Here is a 26,199-nt window from a genome sequence, read left to right on the forward strand (position 1 = left end):
GAGTATGAAAATCAACTAACATCTTTCACATAGAACACACTGAGAGAAACAAGCTTCCTTATCTGAGTGGGATGATTAGGATGTTGGGTTTGTGCCCATATCCCTACGCATGCCGAAGGAGGTATCCCTTTGCGAGCTCAAGGACTGGTTCCAACTAGATTATAATCGGACACGTATGTCTCCATTTTAGTGCCTATTTAATGAAACATATAAGTGTTGATCATAAAGATCAACAAGGAGAGAACTGTGGAAGAAAATATTTAAATCCTTTCTTACTTAATTTGATCGGAATTGAACAAGGTAACGAAAGGGAGTGCAGATGTGGCAATTGGCATCTCTCGTTGACCAGGTGCAGATGAGGTTCGTGGGAATCGGCAAAATAAGATCAGACGCATTACCTCTTGTCTGGGAATGTGTTGAATGGTGAATGTAAACATTACAAAATTAGGACAGAGATAAGAAAGCAGACAATACCTGACAGGAAGAATATGGCGATTAGAAGTTTTAGGTCAGTTTAAAGTCTTACAATTATTTCAGGAGATTCTGTTGGGAAATAAGCAGTCATTTTAAAAACTGGCAAATGTTTGACCTGGATGTGACTGAAGCATTGACCAGTGCTCTATTTTTAAGCCTTCCATCCCACATCCCAAAGCCTTAAGGAGACATCCAATTTATCAGTTTAAGTATGGATGTCCGACAGCATAATGGAATATCAGGAACTGTGAAATTCCACCATTGATTGCAAAAGCAGTTCACATGCTGGTCAGAAGTTGTATTCCAGCAAGTATTTTGGATTTATAAGATCCATAATTCTAATTTTTCAATGAGTAGCTCAAAAATATATGTTATCAAAAATATTTTAATTTTGTAACTGAAGTACAAATATTTCCAAAGAGTAGAGAAAATGAGAAACATTTCTTGTGTACACAGTGGATAGCAATTTTGGATTTGAACAAGCTGACAAAGAATTTCTACTCTACTGAGATGTGCTTAACACACTACAAGTTCTGTAAAAAAATAAGCAGGTTGAAGAATTTGAACCGATAGATACTAAGTTGTGTACAAATATGATTGTTGAAAAACCTGCTAGGTGATAAATATTGCTTAATTAAATAAAGGAAATATATTCCAAGCTCTAAAAGCACTTAAGGCTATGAAAGTACCTAAGCAATACAGCATTAATTTCCTCTGGAAATTCCAAGGACACCTTGAAGGAGTTAGGTGTTGACTCACAACTCTTCATTTTCTAACTCTTGAATTGTTGGGCCACTTAGGATAATAGGATCTTCTTTAAGAAACTTAAAAACAGAAATATGCATATATTAATTTCAAATATTTGAGTATAATGTATTAAAATAGAAAATGGTACTCTGGATACCAAGTTTTAACCACAATGGCTGTTTCATCTATCTCCAGCAGTAAGTTCAAGAGTAATTTTACCAATCTCTCACCAAAATTATGGTGGAAGATGTTTTGTTAGTGTGTTTCCTTTCTGTAACCTGCTACAGTACAGCTACACAACTAATTAACAGAGGCTTTGCACTCGAGTCTTGGGTTCAGCCATTTTAATTCAGGATCACTTTGGCTACCGCCCCATGGGTAATATATCCCCGGTACTGCACCACCGGATGCGCTATTCCCATAACATCCCCCTTTATTTACAAAACAGATATGTACAGGAACTTTACATGTATAGCCATAAATTAAATTCTTCCATGGCATCTTATTTCACTGAGTCCAACATGTCTCCAACAGTCCACTTTCCAACATGCCTTTGACAATCCATTTCCTTAGTAGCTTCCAAATTTTCCTCCCTTGGATCTGCGACAGTTCAGTGCTCGGAATTATCTAAACTTTGAACAACACATGTCTGGTTCCTCATTCCCTTTCCAACCTGCAACAGTACAGCTACACAACTAATTAACAGAGGCTTTACACTCGAGTGTTGGGTTCAGCCATTTTAATTCAGGATCACTTTGGCTACCGCCCCATGGGTAATATAACCCCGGTACTGCACCACCGGGTGCACTATTCCCATAACAGAAGATATTACTCTTGTGAGCTTTAAATAAACAATGTGTAGGTACGAGAACAAGCTTATAATATGGAACAATTTGATTAAATTTGTAAGAGTGAATTTGGAAAAGCAAGAGGGTACTTAATCAATAAAATGCAAGATCCTAATGTACTAGGTAGGATATTGGATATAGGTAGGTAGGATCCTTGATGTAGGTAGGATATTTCCCCTAGAACTAGGGGTCACTGGGTCATAAGGGTCACCCATTTAAAACAGTTGTAATTAGTACCAAGTAAATAGTATATTGATATCAATCTGTAAAATGCAAGTACCGGTTTCTAATGTTATTCGGCATTGTCAAGAACCTTGCAAGTATTTGTCCTCCGAGTATATCAATTTATACAGTTTTCTTTATAAATGTAATAAATGCCTATTTTTGAATAGATTGCATTGATTGTATTAAAATATAATTAAAATGAACTGCAGATACTAGTTTGTACCAATGATAGACACAAAATGCTGGAGCAACTCAGCAGGTCAGGCATCGCTGGAGAAAATAGATAGGTGATGTTTCGGGTCAGGACCCTTGTATTTTGGGGAATATAACCAAGTTATGTAATTTATAATCACTTAAAAAAATTAATTATTTGTAATTTTTAAGTACAGTAATTTATCTTCTCATCAAGGGTTAATTAAGTGCAAGACACTTACTTCTTCTTTGCTATCCCAACGTTTCACAGTTTTGACTTTAGGAAAATTAACGCTCAATGGTATTCTGGCTACATGTCCCATAGATAGTTTTCTATGATTAGCAATAATTAAAAAAACAAAAAGTTACTTCAGTAAATTGCCGAGGAAACCTTCAACACAATGAGATTTACATCTTTATTTCATCATTGAAGTATGTGAATACTTCACAACAATTTTACTGTTAAATCTTAAATATTTAAGGTAAAGGTCCTTGGCTGAACTCATTCTTGGATTTAACAAACTCTTTCAATTACATTTATTTTCTCCAAGTCAGAGGCGTAGCTATAGGACCTTGTATGGGCCCCAAGCCATGCCTGACTTTTCATTTAATTCATGGAACAGTTCTTGATCCAGCTCTATTCAGAATCCTTCATTACACAGATGACTACATTGGTGTTACAGTACTTCTTACACATCTGTAGAACGCACAAATTTCATTATCTTTAGCTACCAATTTCCACCCTGCTCTCACTGTCACATTGTCCATTGCTGACCGTTCCCTTCTATGTTATTGTTTTTTCCATATCAGAGGATTTATTAGGTACCAATACATTATAAACCCATGGACTCCCACAGCTATCTTGACTACACATCATCCTACCCTAATTCCTAAAAAGATTCCATTCTAATTTTCCAGTTCATCAAAAAGAAATGTGGGAACTCAGGAGACAGCATCTGTGGAGGGAATAAACAGACAATGCTTTGGGTTGGGACCCTTCTTCAGACCTGCTGGAGTCTTAAGAAGGGTCCAAACCCTATACACTATCTGTCCATTCTCCACACAGTTGTTGCCTTACATACCGAGTTCCTCCAGCACTTTGATTTTTGCTCAAGATTCCAGCATCTGCAGTCATGTATTTTCAGTTTATCTCTGTCCACTGACAGGACTCTCCCCCTTTTAGTTCCTATTATTTTCCTTAATCTGTGGCTTTGATTCCAATAGAATTGACAGGGCCCTCAACCCACCGCCTCTATTTCTCACAACTGTTTTCAACCCCCATGTCCTTTCAGCCAATAAGTTCCACGGCAGCAATCTTCATATTCAGCAGATCGTCCTCCATATATTATTACTTCCAACAGGATTCCATCACCAGACACATCTTCCTCTCTCCTTCCAAAGCATTCCAAAGTGATTGTTTCTTCAGTGACTCCTTCGTCTGCTCTTTGATCCCTACCAATCACTCCCTTCCTTACAACACTTTTCCAAGCAATCAATGGAATTGCAACATTTGTCCTTCTACCGCTACCCTTTTCACGACCCAGTGATGCTACTTGTTGCAATCTAATGCTTGGACTAAAGGTGTCAGGGTTAAACCAATAAAAAAAACAAGGGTAATGTAATTTATTTGCATTTAACTCAGTAAGTATTTCAAGCAAGGGTTCAGGTGGCTCTGTCTTTCCTTCACAATTTTACTGGTAATATGCACACAACTGAAAATATAAGCAGACTTGCTGTCAGCCATTTAAGGGCAGTAGATAGGGCTACACTGGACTAAATATCAACAACCCTCTGTTATAAAAATGTATTTATTTTGATATTTATCTCTATGGTCACTGATTCACTTTCTCATTCCAGTCATCTCAATAAACACATTCAAAGAAGGCACTCAAACTGTGATTAAAACAATTCAAAAAGTTACTTGATAGTTTTAGTTTATGCTTATATTATTACCTAAAGAATTCAGTTATTATGCATTCACTAAATGACCCCTTCAAGAGCATATATTTTTTCCTTCTTGCATCAATAGATATTATGTTAGGATATGCAAGGCCACGAATACCCAATGCACATTCTAACTTTGGCTGAGCCCCGGTTTCTGTCCACAGCCAGCTAAAATGAGAACAATAACATTGTCACATTAGAGATACATGGCAAAAATATATTGTTTTATCTTCATAAATAGTCACATGAACTGAGCTTCAAATTTAATTGAAAAATGTAAAAGTGTTAAAACACAAAAACTTAAGAATGTAAACAAATACAAGTTTAGACCATTTTGCCCTTCAAGTCTGCTCTGCAATTCAATTAAAATGGGGAAGTAGATTATTTGGATTTTCATGCTTATTTCACCATTCAAGATCATGGCTGATCTTTTACCTCACTGCCATTTTCCGGCACTCTCCCCACATTTCTTGATTTCCTTAATATCCATTTCCCTGATCTACATAACCCTATTGTTTTCCCTATCAATTTAATCCATGAATATACTTATTATCTGATCTTCTGGGTCACTATTAATAAAAGCTTGATCATAAATTAGGTAATGATGGTGCAGGACGTTTGCTAGATCAAAGAACTGCCAATTGTACAATGCCGTGCAACAATACATATTTACCTGTTTTTGCGATGTTAGAAATGATCCTAAAATATGGAGGTAGCTCATGTTTCACAAATAGTCAAAAAAATAGATCATAACTTTGAAATAAGACCAGTAGATTGATTGGTGATAGAGGAGTGTGGTTAGAATGGATCGTATAAATATTTACAGGAAATTATCTGCTGTACACAGATGACATGTATATTCTATTACTGAAACAAACTGCAAGAAAATAATAGGGAGACGGATCTATATATGGTAAATGTTGTTTAATTGAGTTAACTGTGGTGTTATGCATGCTAGATTTAGAAATGAAGGTTTTGAGCAGAAAAGAATACTGAAGCTAAAATACTAACTAAAAGTAATTTTTTTCCGGGATTGTGATGCACAAATAATCTATATGCTTTAGAACCAGAGCAGACTGCAAACATAACTCATCCTACATTACAATGAGTTCACTCATAATTATGCACAAACCATGCTTGTGCTTTTTTAAGTGTTTTATCCAGGGGTGAATCTCTCAATAGATAAACTTGGACTGCTGATTTAGCCCAACTTGCACCACATAAGAGACACGTTATGGCCGGAACTAGTGCAGATCTTTGAGGTTTGCGGGAAGCCATTGCTAAACACAGGCAAGATATAAATCTCCGAGATTTTTCAGCAGTATAAAAGCACTACAAGCTGGAACAGAAGAGAAGTCCTCCACTCTCGGAAAGCAAGGAAGTTCTCGTAACAAACAATAAAGTGGCATGGATAGTTGTCAGCAATTAAGGACAATGCAAGAACATGGATGCAGTGAATCAAAAAATTAATCAATCTCACATGCATAGTCACTGTTGGTGATATTTTCAAATTGAACTACTAGTTTCATAAAGTGCTCAATGCACAATATCCCCATCACTCAACTATCAATAATATCTAAGATTTAAATCACCATGAATTTTTGATAACCATCGTTAAGGTCTACGATACCACTGACTTCAATGTCATCGACAATCTTACTAGTCATACCTTATACATCTTCATCCAAATCATTGATATAAACCGTAAGCACCAATGGACCCAGCACTGATTGCTGAGCAGACCTCCCAACATTTGATTTTACAAATTCAGAATTTTGATGTCCAAAATTCAGAATTTTACATCAAAATTCGTAACATGGCTCGTAATGCAACTTTTCAGCAAAAAAAGTATGCACGCCAAATGTGCATACGCGTTGCGCTACATTCATGTGTGAAAAATGACTATTATTTCCAACAGTCTGTATTTCTTGGACTACATGTACAATGTCAGGCCTATGAGTATCTCTGCTATTTATAGAAAGGTTATTGAACAGAAATACTTTTTACAACACAAAGAAAAAATTGTTTTGTTTTGTTTTCTCTATTTTGCTTTTTCCTAACACAGAATGTATGACTAAATTATGCAGAAAGAGTTTCATTTAAAAATGCACATACCTAAATTTTCACTGAAGACATACTTGCTCCAGTGGTCTTCAACAGCAAATCACAACAGTCCACAACAGTCCTTTCCCCCCGACTCCTGCCCTCCCACCCACTCCCGACCCCCCCACTCCCGACCCCCCCCACTCCTGCCTACCCCCCTCTCTCCCCCACCCTCCACTCCCCACCTTTTCCCCCTACCTCCACTCCCCCTCCCCCCACTCCCATCATACCCCCACTACCCCCTCCCTTCTTCCACAGGGGCCAACGGCAAGGCGGGGCCAGCGGCAAGGCGAGGCCGGGCGAGGCCAGCGGCGGGGCGGGGCGAGAGGCAGGGTGAGCTGCGAGGTATGTGTTTTGCGGAAAAATGAGAGGTGAAATCGGAATGGCGGAAATGAAATAAGAAAGCGGAAACTTTCCGCCAAATTCGGACGGGTTGGGAGGTCTGGCTGAGGCACACCACTAGTCACAGGCCTCCAGTCTGAAAAACACCCTTCCACCATCCCACTTTGCTTCCTTCCACAAAATCAACCTGTATCCATTTAGCTAGCATTATGATCCAATGTGAATTAAATTGTTGATTAACAAAATAAAAAATCACTTACCCCCATTTTTTCTTCTTGTACTTGTGTGCTATTTTTATCAGTAAGTTCAGATAATCACTTCTGCCACTGGTTCCTGGTAAGAGAGAGTTCATTTAAAAAAAGACAATTATAAACAGATATAGGAAATCTTCAAAACGCAATTGTGTATCATTCAATAGAATAAGATACCTGTGTCAGAAATGTGTGGCACTACAGCAATAATACATAATACCTGGTGACCACAGACTGATTTTAAGATCTCTTCACTGACCATTTGCTGGAACAAATTAAAAATATAAAGCATTGTTAGGTTATGATGTTATGACATCATTTTCAGAAGTCTGACAACAAAGCGTATTACACTGCAAGTAAAATATCAGGGAGTGATTATGGTTGTGCAGTTTTTCATAGTATTTCATTACATGTGACAATAATAAACCAATTCCTATACAATCTAAATCTGAATTAATGCTGATGTGATTCATCAATCCTGCCTACCAGAGGCCTCCTAATCAGATGATGCTGTTAAAACAAAAGTCAGGCAAATATCAATAGTTTGGAACTTTGCTTTTCTTGCTATTGCAAATAAATAACTGCACTAAACTCTACATATAAATGGATTTACAAGAAAATGACAAACCTTTATTTTTGTTAGACCCCAATAGCCCCCAAATTTTGATTTATTTGGCTTACATACAGTAAGAATTGATGAAACTAGAAAATAGCTCAAGAGCATCCTAAATTCAAACATATGAATTAGGAGTATGATTGACACTGCTCTGCTATTTTATAAGGTCTTGGCTAATCTGATTGCAACATTAATGCTGCCTCTCCATCTACCTACAGTAACCCTTCATCTCCTTACCTATCTGGTGTCCATTTATCTATACCTTAAAGAGTACTCAAGACGCTGCTTCCACCACCCTTTGAAGATAGCATTAAAGACACTATGTTCCTCGGAATATAATTTGTCTCTACATCCAAAATATTTTTAAACAGCCCCCAGTTTTAATGCTGTCACAAAAATAAATAGCCTTTCCACTTCCACCCTTCTCACTCTTCAAAATTCCACATAAGAAATCGCATCTATTTGAAGTATTATGGAACCTTACCCGAACTATTTCTAATATATTAACACCCCTGCTAAAATGACAATGGAGAACAAAATTGATTAACAATAATATCAACAGGCATAGAGAATTGCAAAAGAGATTACTTTCAGCTCTGCAGATTTTACAAACAATTCGGAGATGAACAAAAGCACTAACGAAAGGCTCAAATCACTTTCTCCAAAACACTGATCATTATAGCATTATTTAATCGACTGACTTTGTGTCCAAAAGGCTAATTTGAGTTATTTTTGTGTTGAATCACTTGTTAGACATTAAACAGATTTGAAAGAATAGCTTGGTGTGCAAAACGCAATACATAAATTTAGAATCATCATCTAAATAAGCCTTTTATGGAGCTATACAAATCACTCGAATTGGAATTACATTTTTGTTGGCAAAAATACCGTCTGGGAAAGAAAGTGGTATTTTAAATTAATTCAAATTATAATGAACCTGACAAATATATTTATTAATTAAATTTATGGAATTGCAAAAGCCTATCGTTGTTTTGTGAAGCATATACATAATATCAATACATAAAGGAAAAATAATAAAAAGGTTAAGAAAAATTACAATAGAGAAAATAAAGTACAGCTGATATGGAAAAGTTGGTCTCTAATAATGAAAGGAATCCTGACACATCAGTATAGAAAACATTGTTTCACAGTACAACTTAAGCATTCCGTTATAAGTCACCTGTGTCTACATTGCTGCTGCCATAATTTGCATATTTACCCCAATCTTTTGACATCCATATAGCTCTTTCCAAGCCCAGTTCTTACCTCAAATGGCTTATATAGTGGCATCTTAGAATACAGCTCAAGTCCTGTGGCAATAATGCTAGGTGCAGATATGTCACCATTATAGTCAATGACTTCTTTGTTTGTTTGAAATATCTTAATCATTGGAACTTGTTGAATCTAGGAAGTAACAACAATTCCTGATTAAATAATATGTTCTTCGTCACTAAAATTACCAAAGATAAACACCAAAAACATGGTAAAGACGAGGATTAAAACAGTGACATCTCACTGTTCATCAAATGAATTAACCCAAAACAAGTACAGCAAAATTCTTATAATTAGACTGAATGTTCCAAGTTAAGTAATTACAAAAGGTCAACTGAGAGCAAGGGAAGATAATAATAATAAATGGATTATCGCCTTAAGTGGAATGAGTGGATACATTTTAATTAAAAGTTTTCACATCAGCTATCTGCACACATTTTCTCTTCAGTTTGCATAACTTGGCTCTTACAAATATAACGTTCATGCTTGAATTGACTGTATGTTATATTGAGAGGATTTAAATACACTGATGAAAGGCAAATCAAGCAACACAAGATTATGGAATGCAAATTATAGAAACATATAAAATTGTTAAAGGATTGGACAGGCTAGATGTAGGAAAAACATGTTCCTGATGTTGGGGGAGTACAGAATCAGGGGTCACAGTTTAAGAATAAGGGGTAGGCCATTTAGGACTGAGATGAGGAAAAACCTCTTTACCCAGAGAGTTGCGAATCTGCAAAATTCTCTGCCACAGAAGGCAGTGGAGGCCAATTCACTGGATGTTTTCAAGAGAGTTAGATTTAGCTCTTAGGGCTAAAGGAATCAAGGGATATGGGGAAAAAGCAGGAACGGGGTACTGATTTTAGATGATCAGCCATGACCATATTGAATGATGGTGCTGGCTCGAAGGGCCGAATGGCCCACTCCTGCACCTATTTTTCTACATTTCTAAAGATAACGGAATGAACTGAGGTACAAAAAATGTATCTAGATAGTTAGAAAGCTGGGGCAGAGTTATAGAATGCTGCACTACACAGGAAAATTACCATAGGCATGTAATTAGAGGAAGGGGATAGAGAAGTACAATGCTAAACATGGATTATGTAGCAAACCTCTTGAGAGTTGAAGTGTTCTGAAAGAGATCCACAGATTGTCAATAAAGATGAGAAAGATTAAGAAAAATGAAATCTAAAATAAATGTTGTCAAGGAATTTGAAGTGCAATAATATTTTGAGTGGCATGTCTACTTCCTGGTTTGTTAGACTTCAATGAGTATGGTTGCATAGTTTTAGATTCAAGTAATATTACCCATTTTGAGTTGTAAACAATAAATGAATAAATAAACAGACTAATAATAAATACACACACTCACTTCAAATCGAGTGGCTAACATCACATTTATTGTAGAATCCACAGCTGCAAGATGGATCTTTCCCTTGGTCCGTCTTGCAAGTTCAACTACTGCATTAATCCATTCAGGTTCTTGACTAAAAAATAATTGTATTCTTAAAATATTAAATTATAAAATTATAGGAACAAAAATCATACATCACTAGAATCTTCATTCAAAAGTAATAACTTTATTACATTATAAACATGTTAACTTTTTGTTTTTCTGTCATTTTAACATGCATTTTTTAATATCTACTTTCAGTATTTATCCTTTCATTATAGTGCACAAAAACATTTAAAAGATTGAAACACCAAAAAATGCAGATGCTGGAAACCTGAAATAAAAACAGAAAATATCGAAGCATTCAGCGGATCAAGCAGCATTTGTCAAGTACCCCTCATCAGAAACTGGGAGAGAAAACAAGTTAGTTTAAAGTTGACGGGAGGATGGAGGAGTGGTTGGAAGGACAAAGTGCATATTTCTGATAGGACTGACTAGGATAATTGTGGTAGATCAATTAATGGAACCATTAGAGAAAAAACAAACAAAAGGCAGCACAGAGCTGTTGGCACTCCCCAGCAGATCAGGTAGCATCGAGGGAGAAAAAAAGAATAAATATTACAGAGATAACCAGCAGCAGAACTAGCCGCAACTGATAGAGCAAGCAGGATACCCAAAATCGCTGAATTCAAAATCTGTGCATGTGCATTTGCATCACTGATGTAGAGGAGGCCACATCAGGAGCACTAAATGTATGATGAGGTTGTGACAGTCACAGTCCCAGAGGCTGATGTCAGATGTCTTCAAGCGTCTGGACCTGATGGTATACCCGGTCGACTTCTCAAAACCTGTGCAGACTAACTGGCTGGAGACATTTTCAACATCTCATTACTGAGGTCTGAGGTTCCCACCTGCTTTAAGAGGGCATCAATAATACTGGTGCTCAAGAAGAGTAAGGCGACTTGCCTCAATGACCATCGACCAGTGGCACTAATGTCCATGGTGCTTTGAGAGGTTGGTTATGGCACATACCAACTTCTACCTCAACAAGAACCTCGACCCATTATAGTTTGCCTACCGCCATAACCAGTCAACGGAGGATGCGATTTCACTGGCTCTCCACTCTGCACTGGACCACTTGGACAATAAAAACACATACGTCAGGCTGTTGTTTATAGACTACAGCTCGGCGTTCAATACCATCATCCTCTCCAAGCTGGCTGCCCGCGCGGTGTTGGAGAGGGATTACGTGCTGTCCACGGGCACCCTGGAGGACTTCCGGGACCGCTGGGCACCGTGGGGGATTGGATGTATCCTGGATGGGGATTGTAATATAATTGTATAATAGTTTATTTTGGTATATATGTTTGTATTGTATTCTGGTGGTGGGTTCTGTTTTGTTTTATTGAAAAAAAGGCTGGTTATCCACGCCAGGGTGGTGTTAAAGAGGGACTACTTGCTGTCCACGGGCGTTCTGGGGGATTTCCGGGGCCGCTAGGCACCGCGGGGGGGTTGAATGCATCTTTGACAAGGAGTGTAAGATAGTTGTATAATAGTTTATTGTTTGTCTTGTATTATGGTGGTGGGTTCTGTTTTGGTTTTATTGTATTGTATCTATCTATATACTAAAACTCTCGTTTGTTTGTTCCTGAACTACAGCCAAAATGGTACATGATAGCGTGACAATTTTAGGCCCACCTAACTCACCATCGTCCCTTTGGTGCTAATGGAAGAAGTTTCATTGAAATTGGTGTTCTATTTTTAAAGTTATTCACATTTTAAAGTTTAAATCTATCTCCGAGGGAGGGGGGAGGGAGGATAAGGGGGGTTGAGGGGGATGGAGTGGGGGGGGGGGGGGAGGGGAAAGGGGGGGAGGGCGAGGAGAGGGGGGGAGAGGGGGGAAAGGGGGGAGGAGGGCGAGGGTGCTGCACCATTGCATGAGAGGTTTGGGCCCAACGGGTCCACTTGGTCTAGTATATATTATTTTAATATTTGAATAAATATTTTTGATTAATAAAAAAAAAAGCTGGTTACCAAGCTCACAGAACTAGGTCTCTGCAAATCTCAGAATCATAGAGTGATATAGTGTGGATACAGGCCCAACTTGCCCATACCAGCCAACAATGTCCCAGCTACATTAGTCCCACTTGCCTGCACGGTGCATATCCCTCCAAACCTGTCCTGTCCATGTACCTATCTAACTTTTTCTTAAACGATGGGATAGTCCCAGCCTCAACTACCTCCTCTGGCAGTTCATTCCTTACACCCACCACCCTTTGTGTGAAAAAGTTACCCCTCGGATTCCTATCAAATCTTTTCCCCTTCACCTTGTACCTTTGTCCTCCGGTCCTCGATTCCCCTACTCTGGACAAGAGACTGTGCATCTACCCGATCTATTCCTCTCATAATTTTGTACACCTCTATAAGATCACCCCTCATCTTCCTGCGCTCCAAGGAATAGAGACCCAGCATAGTCAACCTCTCCCTATAACTCACACCTTCTAGTCCTGGCAAAATCCGCGTAAAACTTTTCTGAACTCTTTCAAGCTTGACAATATCTTTCCTGTAACATGGTGCCCAGAACTGAACACAATATTCTAAATGCGATCTCATCAACATCTTATACAACTGCAACTTGATCTCCCAACTTCTATACTCAATACTCTGACTGATGAAGGCCAATGTGCCAAAAGCAACTCAACCTTCAAGGAACCATGCACCTGCACTCCTAGATCCCTCTGCTCTACAACACTCCCCAGAGGCCTACCATTTACTGTGTAGGTCCTGGGACTGTCGTATGTTGAAAGGCTGGAGCGATTGGGCTTGTATACACTGGAATTTAGAAGGATGAGGGGGGATCTTATTGAAACATATAAGATAATTAGGGGATTGGACACATTAGAGGCAGGAAACATGTTCCCAATGTTGGGGGAGTCCAGAACAAGGGGCCAGTTTAAGAATAAGGGGTAGGCCATTTAGAACAGAGATGAGGAAGAACTTTTTCAGTCAGAGAGTGGTGAAGGTGTGGAATTCTCTGCCTCAGAAGGCAGTGGAGGCCAGTTCGTTGGATGCTTTCAAGAGAGAGCTGGATAGAGCTCTTAAGGATAGCGGAGTGAGGGGGTATGGGGAGAAGGCAGGAACGGGGTACTGATTGAGAGTGATCAGCCATGATCGCATTGAATGGCGGTGCTGGCTCGAAGGGCTGAATGGCCTACTCCTGCACCTATTGTCTATTGCCCTTGTTAGATGTCCCAAAATGCACCACCTCACACTTCTCTGTATTAAATTCCATCAACCATTTCTCAGTCCACCTGGCTAATCGATCCAGATTCTGGTGCAATCTTTCACAACCATCTTCACTATCTGCAAAACCACTCACTTTTATATCAGCAAGCTTGCTAATCTTGCCCTGTATGTTTTCATCCAAATCATCGATGCAGATGACAGTGATGGGCCCACCACCAAACCCTGACGCACACCACGAATCACAGGCCTCCAGTCTGAGAAGCAACCTTCCACCATCACCCTCTGCTTCCTTCCATGGAGCCAATTTGCTATCCATTCAGCTATCTCTCCTTGGATCCCATGCGATCTAACCTTCCACAGCAGTCTACCATGCGAAACCTTGTCATAACTGGACTCTCTGTAACTGGATCCTCAACTTCCTCATCGACAGACCAGTCTGTTCAAATTGGCAAAAACACTTCTTCCTCAATGACAATCAGTACGGGTGCACCTCAAGGCTGTGTGCTCAGCCCCCTGCTCTACTCACTCAATATTCATGACTGTGTAGCTTGACAGTCCAAACTACATCCTCAAGTTCGCCGACAACACCACCGTTGTTGGACGAATTACAGATGGTGATGAGTCAGAGTATAGAAATGAGATCGATAGACTGACCAAATGGTGCCAGCACAACAACCTGGCTCTCAATGTCAGTAAGACCAAGGAACTAATTGTGGACTTTGGAAGAGGAAGGATGAGGACCCATAAACCTGTTTATATCGACGGGACGAAGGTGGAGAGTCAAAAGCTTCAAATTCCTGTGCAGCATATTTCTGAAGATCTTTCCTGGACCCAGCACACTGATGCAATTATAAAGAAGGCACACCAACGCCTCTACTTCCTGAGATGACGGAGATTCGTTATGTCAGAGAGGATTCTCTTGAACTTCTACAAGTATAGAGAGCAAATTAACTGGTTGCATCAGGACCTGGTCCGACAATTTGGATACCCAGGAGCGAAGAAGACTGCAAAAGGTTGTGAACACTGTCCAGACCAACACAGGTTCTAACCTCCCCACCATCGAAGGGATTTACCTGAATTGCTGCCTCAAAAAGGCAGCCAGCATCATCAGAGACCTACACCACCCTGGCTACTACTAATTTCACCCCTGCCATTGGGAAGAAGGTACAGGAGCCTAAAAACTGTAACGTCCAGGTTCAGGAACAGCTTCTTCTCTACAGCCATTAAGCTATTAAACACTGCAAACTCAAATATGCTCTGAACTACATTGACTATTATTGCACTATTATTGCTTGTTTGATTTTTATGTGTATGTATGCATGTGTATACACACACTGTAGATTTTTCTTTTCTCATTTATTATATTGTTTACAGTGTACTATGTTTACATATTCTGTTGTGTTGCTGCAAGCAAGAATTTCATTGTTCTATCTGGGACATATGGCAAAAAACACTCTTGACCCTTGACTTGACTCTTCAAGGGTTGCTGGACTCCCTGGCTGGAAGAGAGAAGTACAGGGACAGATGATACATCACCTATTGTTGCAGGGAAAAGCCCTGGAGAGGGGGGTTATTAAGTGGGAAAGGCTGAGTGAATCAAGGAATTGTGGCGAAAGTGGTCCCTATGAAAAGTGCGAAAGGGTGGGAATGGGAAGATGCGACGTGGTGGAATCGTGTGGAAAATGGAGAAATGTCAGAAAATTATGCGCTGGATTGGAGGATGGCAGAGTAAAAGGCGATGATCTGGGGAACTCTATCCTTGTTTGGTCTGCAGAGAGGGGGAATGAGGGCAGAACTGTGGGAGTCGGTGGAGAAATGGGTGAGGGCTCCATCCACAACAACTGGGTAAAACCATGTTTACTGAAGAAAGGGGACATCTCATGTCCTGGAGTGAAAAGCTTCATCTTGGGAGCAGATACCGAACAGACAGAGAAATTAAGGGATGGCGTCTTTGCAACAGGCAGGATGGGAGGAAGGGGTGTAGTCAAAGTAGCTGTGGGAATTGGTGGGCCTGCAGTTGATTCCAGTCAATAATCTGTTCCTTGTGATGAATTCAGAGTGATTGAGAGGGATGCTACTATTAATGTTGATGAAATCAACATATTGTGCATGGGTGCAGAAAGCAGTCACGTTGCAGTCATTGAAGCAGCGGAGAAAGCGTTGGGGAATGATTCTGAGATACATCTGGAACAAAGAGTGATTAATATAATAAGCAAAAAAACACGACTATACCCTTGCTTTAAGTAAAACATTGCATCATGAATGGAGCTTCTAATCTAGCTCAAAAGCAAATCGGCATGAAAAATTGCAAAGAATTTTATAACCCACCTTAAACAGTGTTCACACCAAGGTGCATAAAACTCCACGATCCATATTTCACCATCTCCAGCCACTTGGTTATCAAAATTGCTGTCGGTCAGTTCAAAAGCATTTTTATTTGTTATTCGGCCACGCTATATCAAAGAAAAGAAAAATGCTGCTGATATATTTTTGGAAAAAATTACATGTCTAAATTAATGATTGTCTGACACTCAAAATTTGGTTCATTTATATTTAGCATTGAATTATTCAGAACTTATAGCATAAACATAAAACACGGTTAAATTCTCTTGGGCTTTTTAAATGAATTACATGCAGTCCTCGTTATCTGCTAATTTGCTATCAGTGGATCCCCATACTGGCAGTCATCCCTAAGCCTTGTTTCAATTTTTTTCTAATGTATCTGTAGGAGCCATACTAGCTGTTTTAGCATATTATATTATTTTGTATCCTGCTGTGAAGTGGTGGCAAGCGGAGAGGACTTTTATTGTAAGAACTGAAGTTGCCACTACAGTATCTATATACGTGTACACACATGTAATCCATATCTGTATAAATAATATTATTTGACTAATAATATTAAGTGGATCCCTGCTGTGCACCATTTTAATAGAGTGGCTCTTGTTTATACAACTATACCCTGTGATTTCAAAACAAATCACTTCTTGCTCGTTTCAGTAGTAGTTTGTTGATTGGTAACATTTCAATTTTGATATTTAACATTTTTAATGTGCTTATTAATGTGTGTTAATGCTTTGAGAACATTATCGGGATATTTATATTTAATGGAAGGTGTAATGGACACATACAAAAGGAGCATTGATGATATGTAGTTTTTGTTTTCTGCAGAAAGTTATCGCTTGCAGTGTAGAAAATGATTCTATTGATGGTGTATATATTCAAAATATATTATTTACCTGTTCTTCAGATCCACATATGTTGCTTTTTTCAACCAGTCTCTCCCTTACAATGAACCGAATGGAATTGAGGACTCCATTAGTTATTGCCACACTTGACCTTCCACCTGAAACATTTGTTTTTAAGGTATTTTAAATCAAATGCCTCTATTTAAAAATCATTGTGAACATTATGAAGAGGTTAACTGCATACCATAATACTTCTCAGGCTTGTTCTTATTAACTCCAAAGAACTTGATGGTGGGAAATTCTTCAATTTCATATTGATGTCCTATAGACGCATATTTAGCCACATCTATTGCACCAACTTTAACAATACCCTGTTCACAAAAATAAAGGAAGCCTCCATCATAAAATCAAAGAAGTATGGAAGTGAAATGACTAAATTATATACTTTAAATGATATATATTTAAATTACCTTCAGAGCACTAGCTACCTGAATCCATTCTGGAACAAACTTTTCACAATGTTCACACCTGCAATATACATTAAACATATCACCAGGTCTACATCACAAATAAAGTACAAAATTAACTAAAAAAAGCATTTCACTTACCAATGGACATAAAATTCTACCAGCCACAGCTTGTCACACAGAATAACTTGAGAGTTGAAGTTAAGTGAAGTTAACTTTATCACATCAGTTGACGAGTAGAATGCATTCACAGTCACAATGCATGTGAATACTAAAATATCTGAAATAGAAAAAACATTTTTCCAATAATTACAATCTGTTCTTCTCTTGTAGTCATCTTGTCGCTGAAAACTGTAGTTTTAATATTGAGCAAGAGATAGATATGAAGAGTCTATTCAAATCATTAAATCAAAGAAGAATGAATAGGGCAGCATGGTGGCGCCGCGACAGAGCTGCTGCCTTACAGCGCCGGAGATCCAGGTTCGATCTCGGCTACGAGTGCTGTCTGTACTGTGTTTGTATGTTCTCCCCATGACCACGTGGGTTTTCTCCGAGATTTTCAGTTTCCTCCCCCACTCCAAAGACTTACAGGTTTGTAGGTTAATTGGCTTGGTATGGCTTGGTATAAGTGTAAATTGTCCCTAGCGTGTGTAGGAAAGTGTTAATGTGTGGGGTTCACTGGTCGGTGCAGACTCGGTGGGCCGCTAGACCTGTTTCTGCGCTTTATCTATAAACTAAACAAGAGAATTATTTGCTAAACGTGTAGCTAACAATTAAATTGTAGAGCAATGACCACCCACATGAAGTGGCTATGATACCAAGAATAACCTTTATATTTTCTTATTCTTATTTATTCAATCGTCAATAGATCTGCTCAGTTTGTCTTTTGTTTTCTCACGAGTGGCACAAGGACCCAATCTAAAGAATGTTGTTTTTTGAAAATAAAGTAACACTGATGTGATGAAATCATACAATTTATTTCCTGTACATAGCCAAACATTCTGTGATGAACCTCCTCTTTCTGTTTTTCTGTAAGTAGATTCCCTCTAGTGAATGATGCTCCAATGAGATAACCACCTTTTCAATGACCAACCAACTGCATACAATTGGTGCATAATGCAAGGGTAACAAACATTAGCTTAAGCTTGAAGCACTTTCTTGATGAAACTATATCAGAAAAGCTTCGAGCCACTTATTTTAAAAACAATTCTGAGATGTTGTGGGTACGATGCAAGTCAGCGTGCAGATTACCCTGTGGCAAATCTGCTACACCTGTTCACAGAGAGCAGTGGGATATGGATAATGTGCAGCAGATACAAGTTGGTCTTGGCATCATGTGTGGCACAGATATTGTCGGCCGAAGGCTCTGTTCCTGTGCTCTAGTGTTCTCTGATTATTACCTCACAAAACTCATGCTAACATTTTCCCAAGACTCCCAATATGTGTTTCGATACATCAGTGGTCCACACTTCAGTCCTGCAATTTGGGTTCACTTTATCTACATGTCACCCCCAGAAATTTGGTCAAAGCCTTTGGTGGATTTAAATCTATTTTTGAAGTTCTCCTAAACTGTTCAGAATGTGGCCATTACATTAAACTGCCTGAATTTTAATCAGATTTTCACGTTCTGCCACTCTTTGCCCATTTGATCGAGTTTATGATTGTTTTTATTGCTATTGGTTTATTATTGTCACATGATGTTGGAAACTAGGCACCAGCTCTCTTTCTAAGTTAGTGAATTATGTCGAGGGAAATAGAAGAATTACATTGCAAAAATTCAAAGACCAGAAGTATTTCATAGTTATTTTATTCTTAGATTTCTTATTGTAGATAATTTGGAAATTTGAAGTCAATCATGGCAAGCTTTAAAACTTGCACCCTGGATTACTATGCAATATATAAAGACAATATTTCTAGCTCGTCTTCTTAGGCATTCCTTTGGGGGCGAGGATGACTTACTTTCATTACAGTTTAGTGGACTTGCAGGCTTTACTGTGGGGGATGGCAGGGAGGGCAGAGGTGTTGGACTTCTTCCACTGTTTTTGCTGGGTTCCACATGCTCAAAGAATGATTGAGATGCTCCTTCTCCATTTTTAGTGATCTCAGAGCAGAGATTCGCAGGAGTCAATGGGGATATTACATTTTGCAAGGAAACTTGAAGGACATCCTTAATATCTTCTTCTGTCCACCTGGTAATTTTTTGCTGCGACACAACTTGGGATAGCGTTTTAGGAATCTGGTTGTAAACTATGTGGCCTGTCATAGAATCAAACAGCATGGAAATAAGGCATTTTAGCTTACTTTATCCAGGATGCCTATCAACATTAATCCCATTTGCCTGCATTAGGCCCGTATCCTTCTATACCTTTCCTAACTAATTACCTGCCCAAATGACTTTTAAATATTGTGATTGCATGTGCCTATACCATTTCCTCTCGCAGATCAGTAGTCAACCATCACCCTCTTTGTGAAAAAGTTACATCTCAAATCTCTTAAATGAACTCCAACCCATTTTAAACCCATGCCCAATAATTTGCCAGTTCAAGAGCCAGTTCTGTGTATTTGATGCTGGGAATGTTAGCCTGGGAAAGGATGCTGACATTAATTCACTTGACATTCATCCACATGTCCTTCAGGTGAATCAAAATATTTTTTGTCATAGAGTCATATAGCATGGAAATCTAAGCTCGTCCCATTTTCTTGTATTAGGGACATATCTCTCAAGACCTTTCCTATCCATGTAGGAAGTTATAGGCAGAGAACAAATGAAATGCACAATTAAAGTGACAAGGAACTGGAAACTGGCAGTTTCCTCTGCAGACTAAGCAAAGGTGCTCCACAAAACAGTCACCCAATCTGCATTTGGTTTGTTCAACATAGAGAAGACCACATTGTGGACGCAGAATGCAGCTCACTACATTTCCAAAAGTGCAAGTGAATGCTGCTTTAACCGCAAAGACGTGTGTTCTTGCGTGGTAAGAGTTGATAAACAGGTGTTGCTCCTGATGTTCTTACATGGCCATGAAAGTGCCATGAATGGAGATTGGGAATTAGACCAGAGTTATCGAGTCAACTCGCCCGTGCCGATCTAGATGTCAGTCTACAATGGTCAGATTTGCCAGCATCTGACCTTTGTCTCTCCAAATCTTTACAGAGGGAACAGGAGGAGAAGATGAGTTTGGAGTTGGCATCTTAGTGAAGGTAGAGGAAGTTGCTCCTCCACTCCCAGGGCAGATGTTTGCCAGGGTTATCATTAAAGGCAGATCTCCCTATGGCCAGGCCAGGGCCCTTGGGCCAGACAAGAGAGAGGCTGATCCTGAGTTTAGTTTAGATACAACAGGCCTTTGGGCCCACCGAGTCCGCGCCGACGAGCGATCCCCGCACACTTACACTATCCTACACATTCGGGACAATTTACACTTATACCAACCCATTTAACCTACAAACCTGTTGTAGGAAAGAACTGCAGATGCTGGTTTAGATCGAAGGTAGACACAAAACGCTGGGGTAACTCAGCGGGCCAGGCAGCATCTCTGGGGAGAGAAGGAAGAGAAGGGTCTCGACCCTAAACGTCACCCAATCCTTCTCTCCAGAGATGCTGCCTGTCCCGCTGAGTTACTCCAGCATTTTGTGTCCACCTTTAACCTACATTCTACAAGTCTTTGGAGTGTGGGAAAACCCACGCAGGTCATCATGGGGAGAACGTACAAACTCCGTACAGACAGCACCCGTGGTGATGATTGAACCCGGGTCTGTGACTGTGTGGCTGTGTGTCAGCAACCCTACCGCTGCGCCACCGGAGGTCAGCCCTTGACTCCTCACCCAGCGCCGTTAACACGACGAGCCCATTCCCCGAGGACCACTCACCCGCGCTTATGCCTTGACCGGTGACACTCATGCCCGGCCAACGGAGCTCATGTCCGGCCATCGGAGCTCATGCCCAGCCAACGACACTCATGCCCGGCCAGCGAAGGGGAGCTCATACCCGGCCAGCTGATCTCATGCCCGGCCAAAGACACTCATGCCCGGCTGGCGACATTCATGCCCGGCCAACGACACTCATGCCCGGCCAGCGGAGGGGAGCTCATGCCGGCCAACGACACTCATGCCCGACCAGCGGATCTCATGCCCGTCTTGGGACACTCACCCGCAGCCCCGATCCTCATGCCCGCCGGGGAGAGGCGCCTCTGCCTCTGCTCTGCTCTGCCCCCGCTGTGCCCCCCCAGCCCAGCCCTGGCCGCGACCCGCTCGAGGAGGTGATCAGCACCAACGGATCTCATTAGCATAAACGGTTTTTGGGGACCGGTAAAAAGGCGGGAACGACGAGGCGTGCGCGCGGGCCGGCCGGCGGACTGACGCATGCGCCGTCCGCAAACAACGTTTTTATCATCCCGTTGCAGTTCATGGTTTGCCATATGTGGAAGTCTGGTCACAACATACTTGCCATAAGTGGAAGTCTGGTCACAACATACTTGTCATATGTGGAAGTCTGGTCACAACATACTTGCCATATGTGGAAGTCTGGTTACAACACACTTGCCATATGTGGAAGTCTGGTTACAACATACTTGCCATATATGGAAGTCTGGTTGCAACATACATACAGAATAAGGATCACCCATCATTGTTTACAAGGTAACTGAACTTCTTCTGCATCTGTGAGGATAAATGCCAAAGTCACAGAGAGGAAGCAAACGGAAAAGAGGGGGGTGTTTGAAATGAGCAAGGAGTATGGGAAAGAAGGGGAAGGCCAGGTGGCAGTGGTTGAGAAGAATTGAGTGATCAAGAGCCTGATTTCAATCAGAGCAGCTCAGACTCACTCTGGGAGACCGAGAGCTGTGCAATTACTCTCTCCCATCTACTCCCACCGACTCTCTGTCTTCACTTTCCCTCTCCTTGCCTCTGTCTTCCGTCTCCTCCTCCTCCCTTTCTCATCTCTCCCTTTCTCCTCCATTCTTTCCCCCATCCGCCCAGAACATAAGAAATGTAAAGAGGTTGGTCATTTGTCCCTTTTTTGCTTACTCAATCATTCACTAATATCATGGCTGATCTTTTACCTCAAGGTTACTTCCTACATTAATTTCTAAAAGATCTACCAATAGACTCACTACCTGAGCATTTGCAACTCTCTTGGTCCGAGAATTCAGTTTCTAGACTGTCCGTTGTAAAATTGCACACAGAAAATTAGAAGAAATATCAGCAACCAAAACATAATTAGCAAGCTTTCAAACTCAAAATTAAGAGTGCCACAACCAGAATTTGGACCTCTGCTTGTCTAATACCATTCCAATGTCTAATATGCTTGTTCATATATGTCGTCATATCAAACAAATAGCCACTGGGCAATCAGACAATAAGGAGGGGAACAAGTTAGCTGAATATTAATCTTCCTAATTTCAAACAATTTTTAAAAACTCAACTGTGACATAGAAATCTTAGTGCTCGGATCCACTTGGGCATCAGGGTGATTGAACAGGTTCATATAGAGATAGACTATCTAAATATCACTAAACTGCCTTCACTTTTACGTCAGCAAGTCCAGAGCCAACATAGCAAAATGGGAATACTCAATGGGTGTGAGAAGATGAAATATAGCAAAAGACAGACCCCATAAATACTTTCTGGTTTGCTTCCTGATTAAAAATGGTACCTGTATGATGAAAGATCTTGCCATTGCCAATTTTTGAGTATTGAACTTGCTCATGATAGGAAAGAAATATGACCACCTCCTTATCTCTCTCTCTCTTTCCTTTAAGATAATTCGTTAAACTTACCCCTGACCAACTCTATGCTAATCTGTTCTGATCTCTGTTGCTCAGTACTCTCCATCTATGGCTAAATGTTGTATTTTGTCTCTTTTTTTTGTTTGGTAGTACTCGTGTAAGTGTTTTGGGACATTTCATTATATTCAAGATAATAGACAAATGAACAATACAATACAATACAGTACAAACTTTATTGTCATTGTGCAGTGTACAAGTACAGAGACAATGTAATGCAGTTAGCATCTTAACCAGAGTGCATGCGATGGAATAGTAAAACATATAATATATACAGTAATTCAGTAGCGGTAGTGGAAATTCCGGTGAGCGAGATCAGTCACTGATGGGAGGAGTGCCCGAGGGGAGGTGGGGGGGGGGGGGATGGCAGCAATCACCGAAGCGCAGAATTAAGTAAGGTAACGACCGCAGAAAAGAAGCTGTTCCTGAACCTGCAGGTCCGGGAACAGAGAGACCTGTAGCGCCTCCCAGATGGGAGGAGGGTAAACAATCTGTGGTTGGGGTGAGAGCTGTCCTTGACGATGCAGCGCGCCCCTCGCAGACATCGCCTACTCTGGATAAACTCAATGGAGGGGAGTGAGGAACCGGTGATGCGTTGGGCAGTTTTCACCACCCTCTGCAGTACTTTCCGGTCGGAGACAGAGCAGTTGCCATACCATACTGTGATACAGTTAGTAAGGATGCTCTCGATAGTGCAGCGGTAGAAGTTCACCAGAATCTGAGGAGACAGATGGACCTTCTTTAGTCTCCTCAGGAAGAAGAGATGCTGGTGAGCCTTCCTGATCAGTGTTGAGGTATTGTGGGTCCAAGAGAGGTCATCAGAAATGTTGACACCCAAGAACCTGAAACTGGAAACACGCTCCACCTCCGTCCCGTTAATATGGATGGGGGTGTGCATACCACCCCTAGTCCTTCTGTAGTCCACAATGAGCTCCTTGGTCTTCTTGGTGTTAAGGACCAGGTTGTTGTCAGCGCACCACGTTGCAAGCAGCTGGACCTCCTCCCTATAGGCCGACTCATCGTTGTCGCTGATGAGGCCAATCACCGTTGTATCATCTGCAAACTTAATAATGGTGTTAGAACCATGTACAGGTGTGCAGTTGTAGGTGAAAAGGGAGTAGAGGAGAGGGCTCAGCACACAGCCCTGTGGAACGCCGGTGTTCAGGGTGATGGTTGAGGAGGTGTCGTTGTCTAATCTAACAGACTGGGGTCTGTTGGTTAGAAAGTCCAATATCCAATTGCAGAGGGAGGGGTTGATGCTCAGGTCGTTGAGTTTGGCAATCAGTTTGGAAGGGATGATGGTGTTGAATGCTGAGCTGAAATCGATAAACAGCATTCTCACGTAGGTGTCTCTGTTGTCAAGGTGGGAGAGGGCGGAGTGAAGTGCCGTGGAGATGGCATCCTCCGTACTCCTGTTCTGGCGGTAAGCGAACTGATAGGGGTCCAGTGTGGGAGGTAGGCAGCCTTTGAGGTGTGCCAAGACCAGCCTCTTGAAGCACTTAGTGATGATGGGAGTAAGTGCAACTGGGTGGAAGTCGTTGAGGCTCGCTGCAGTGGAGTGTTTTGGCAATAATTGATATTATTGAAAATTCCAGCTCATAGATTAAACAACAATTATGAACTGTAACTATGTTGTAACCAGACTTCCACATATGACAATCCATGAACTTTAATTGGATTGACACCATGGTGGCATAAACATTGTGTATTATTCTGTATTTTATAAAAAGGTAGAATAAGACCGATTAGTATATCAAGCCTATGCTATAGCCTAACCTATGCCTATGTAATCTCACCAATCACATTCCTCCATTGATTTTACAGTCACCTCACACATGGCCATTAACTCTCCTCTGATTCACCAGCCAACAGCCTACACTAAGGACAATTTACAATAGCCAATCAACCTACCCATAACATCTCTCTGGGATGCACAAGAGGGAAATCCACACAGCCACAGCGAGAACGTGCAATCTCCACAAAACAGGACCAAGGTCATGGTTGAATCTAAATTGTTGGAGCTGTCAGACAGCAGCATCAACTGCCATTCCACTGTGCAGACATGACCATGGGCGACAGTAGTTTTGTAATCACAGTTCAAGTTATATGATTTACTTATATCTTTATTTTATTAGCTTGCATTAAATTTTTAGTTCCATTAGAAAGTCAGGATTACACATCAGAAACAAGAATAAAAATAATGGAGCAACTTCAGTTTTCATTCATTTTTGGCCAAGCATTCAAGCAGTGCTGTTAAAGGAGTCATTTACAACAATATTAAGTTGTTTTTGCCAGTACCGTAATAGTTCACATACAGTATTTACTACCAAACTGGGTTGGAATGATTCTAATTACTGCTCTTGCTTGAAGCAATACTATAGTATTATTTTGTAATCATAGTCCAAATTATATGATGTAAATATATCTTTATTTGATTAGGTCACATTAAACTTCCAGTTCTATTGGAAAGCCAGGATTACACATTATAAACAAGAAGAAAAATAATCTCTCTATTCCTTATTCAAAGTTTAGGCAGCCAACCTAAGATGTATAAGCAGTTCAATAAATTGTTTCCAACTCATTGGGGAATATCTTTTGCATAAATACTTCCAGTATCATGAGATTATGGCGTCATATAGCACAGAAACCCCATGCCTGTCGCGTTCACGCTAACCTTGTTTTACCCACTACACTAATCTCTATTGCTAATATTAGTACTATATCCTTCTATGTCTACCTTATTTAAGCATCTGTCTAAATGGACAAACACTGTAATTGCACCAACTTTCCTAGTTGGGATTTCCAGATATCAACCACCCTCTGTTTAAGAAACTTACTTCTCTTATCCCTTTTAAAATTCTTTCCACTCATCTTCAACTTGCGCCCTCTTGTTTTTGATACTCCTTCCATGGGAAAATAATTCATACTATCTCCGCTTTCTTTGCCTCTCATAATCTCATATATTTCTATCAGGTCACCCCTTAGTCTTCTATGCTTCAGAGAAAACAAGCCCAGCCTATCAAGTCTGGTCCCATGCTTAAGACCTCCAATCCAGGCAACATCATGGTGAATCTCTTCTTTCTCTCCAGTTCAAGTTTCCATCTGATCTGC

At 40.4% G+C, this 26,199-nt stretch overlaps 1 protein-coding gene across 1 annotated transcript; it reads right to left on the bottom strand.

Annotated features, from left to right (window-relative positions):
- Window positions 1-952: 952 nt before the first annotated feature.
- On the bottom strand, window positions 953-21,606 carry LOC144593537 (protein disulfide-isomerase A6-like). The gene is made up of 13 exons (XM_078399258.1): window positions 21,456-21,606; window positions 17,450-17,588; window positions 17,312-17,369; window positions 17,086-17,212; window positions 16,893-16,999; window positions 15,985-16,109; window positions 10,390-10,504; window positions 9,009-9,146; window positions 7,304-7,391; window positions 7,136-7,208; window positions 4,440-4,598; window positions 2,729-2,819; window positions 953-1,298 (listed from the first exon to the last, which is right to left on the bottom strand). Exons 1-13 carry the CDS (start codon window positions 21,592-21,594, stop codon window positions 1,230-1,232), a joined length of 1,428 nt encoding a protein of 475 aa, XP_078255384.1. The 5' UTR covers window positions 21,595-21,606; the 3' UTR covers window positions 953-1,229.
- Between the last annotated feature and the right edge of the window lie 4,593 nt (window positions 21,607-26,199).

This window comes from Rhinoraja longicauda, chromosome 5, assembly GCF_053455715.1.
Source record: "Rhinoraja longicauda isolate Sanriku21f chromosome 5, sRhiLon1.1, whole genome shotgun sequence".
Lineage (NCBI taxonomy): Eukaryota > Metazoa > Chordata > Chondrichthyes > Rajiformes > Arhynchobatidae > Rhinoraja > Rhinoraja longicauda.

Bases quoted from the DNA above. Each gene is read 5' to 3' on its own strand.
- LOC144593537 (XM_078399258.1), bottom strand. From the start codon at position 21,594: ATGCTAATGAGATCCGTTGGTGCTGATCACCTCCTCGAGCGGGTCGCG. The intron at 17,589-21,455 runs GTGAGTGTCCCA...TTTCTATTTCAG, and splicing joins CATGAGGATCGGGGCTGCGG to ATATTTTAGTATTCACATGC. The intron at 17,370-17,449 runs GTAAGTGAAATG...TGTATATTGCAG, and splicing joins GTAGAATTTTATGTCCATTG to GTGTGAACATTGTGAAAAGT.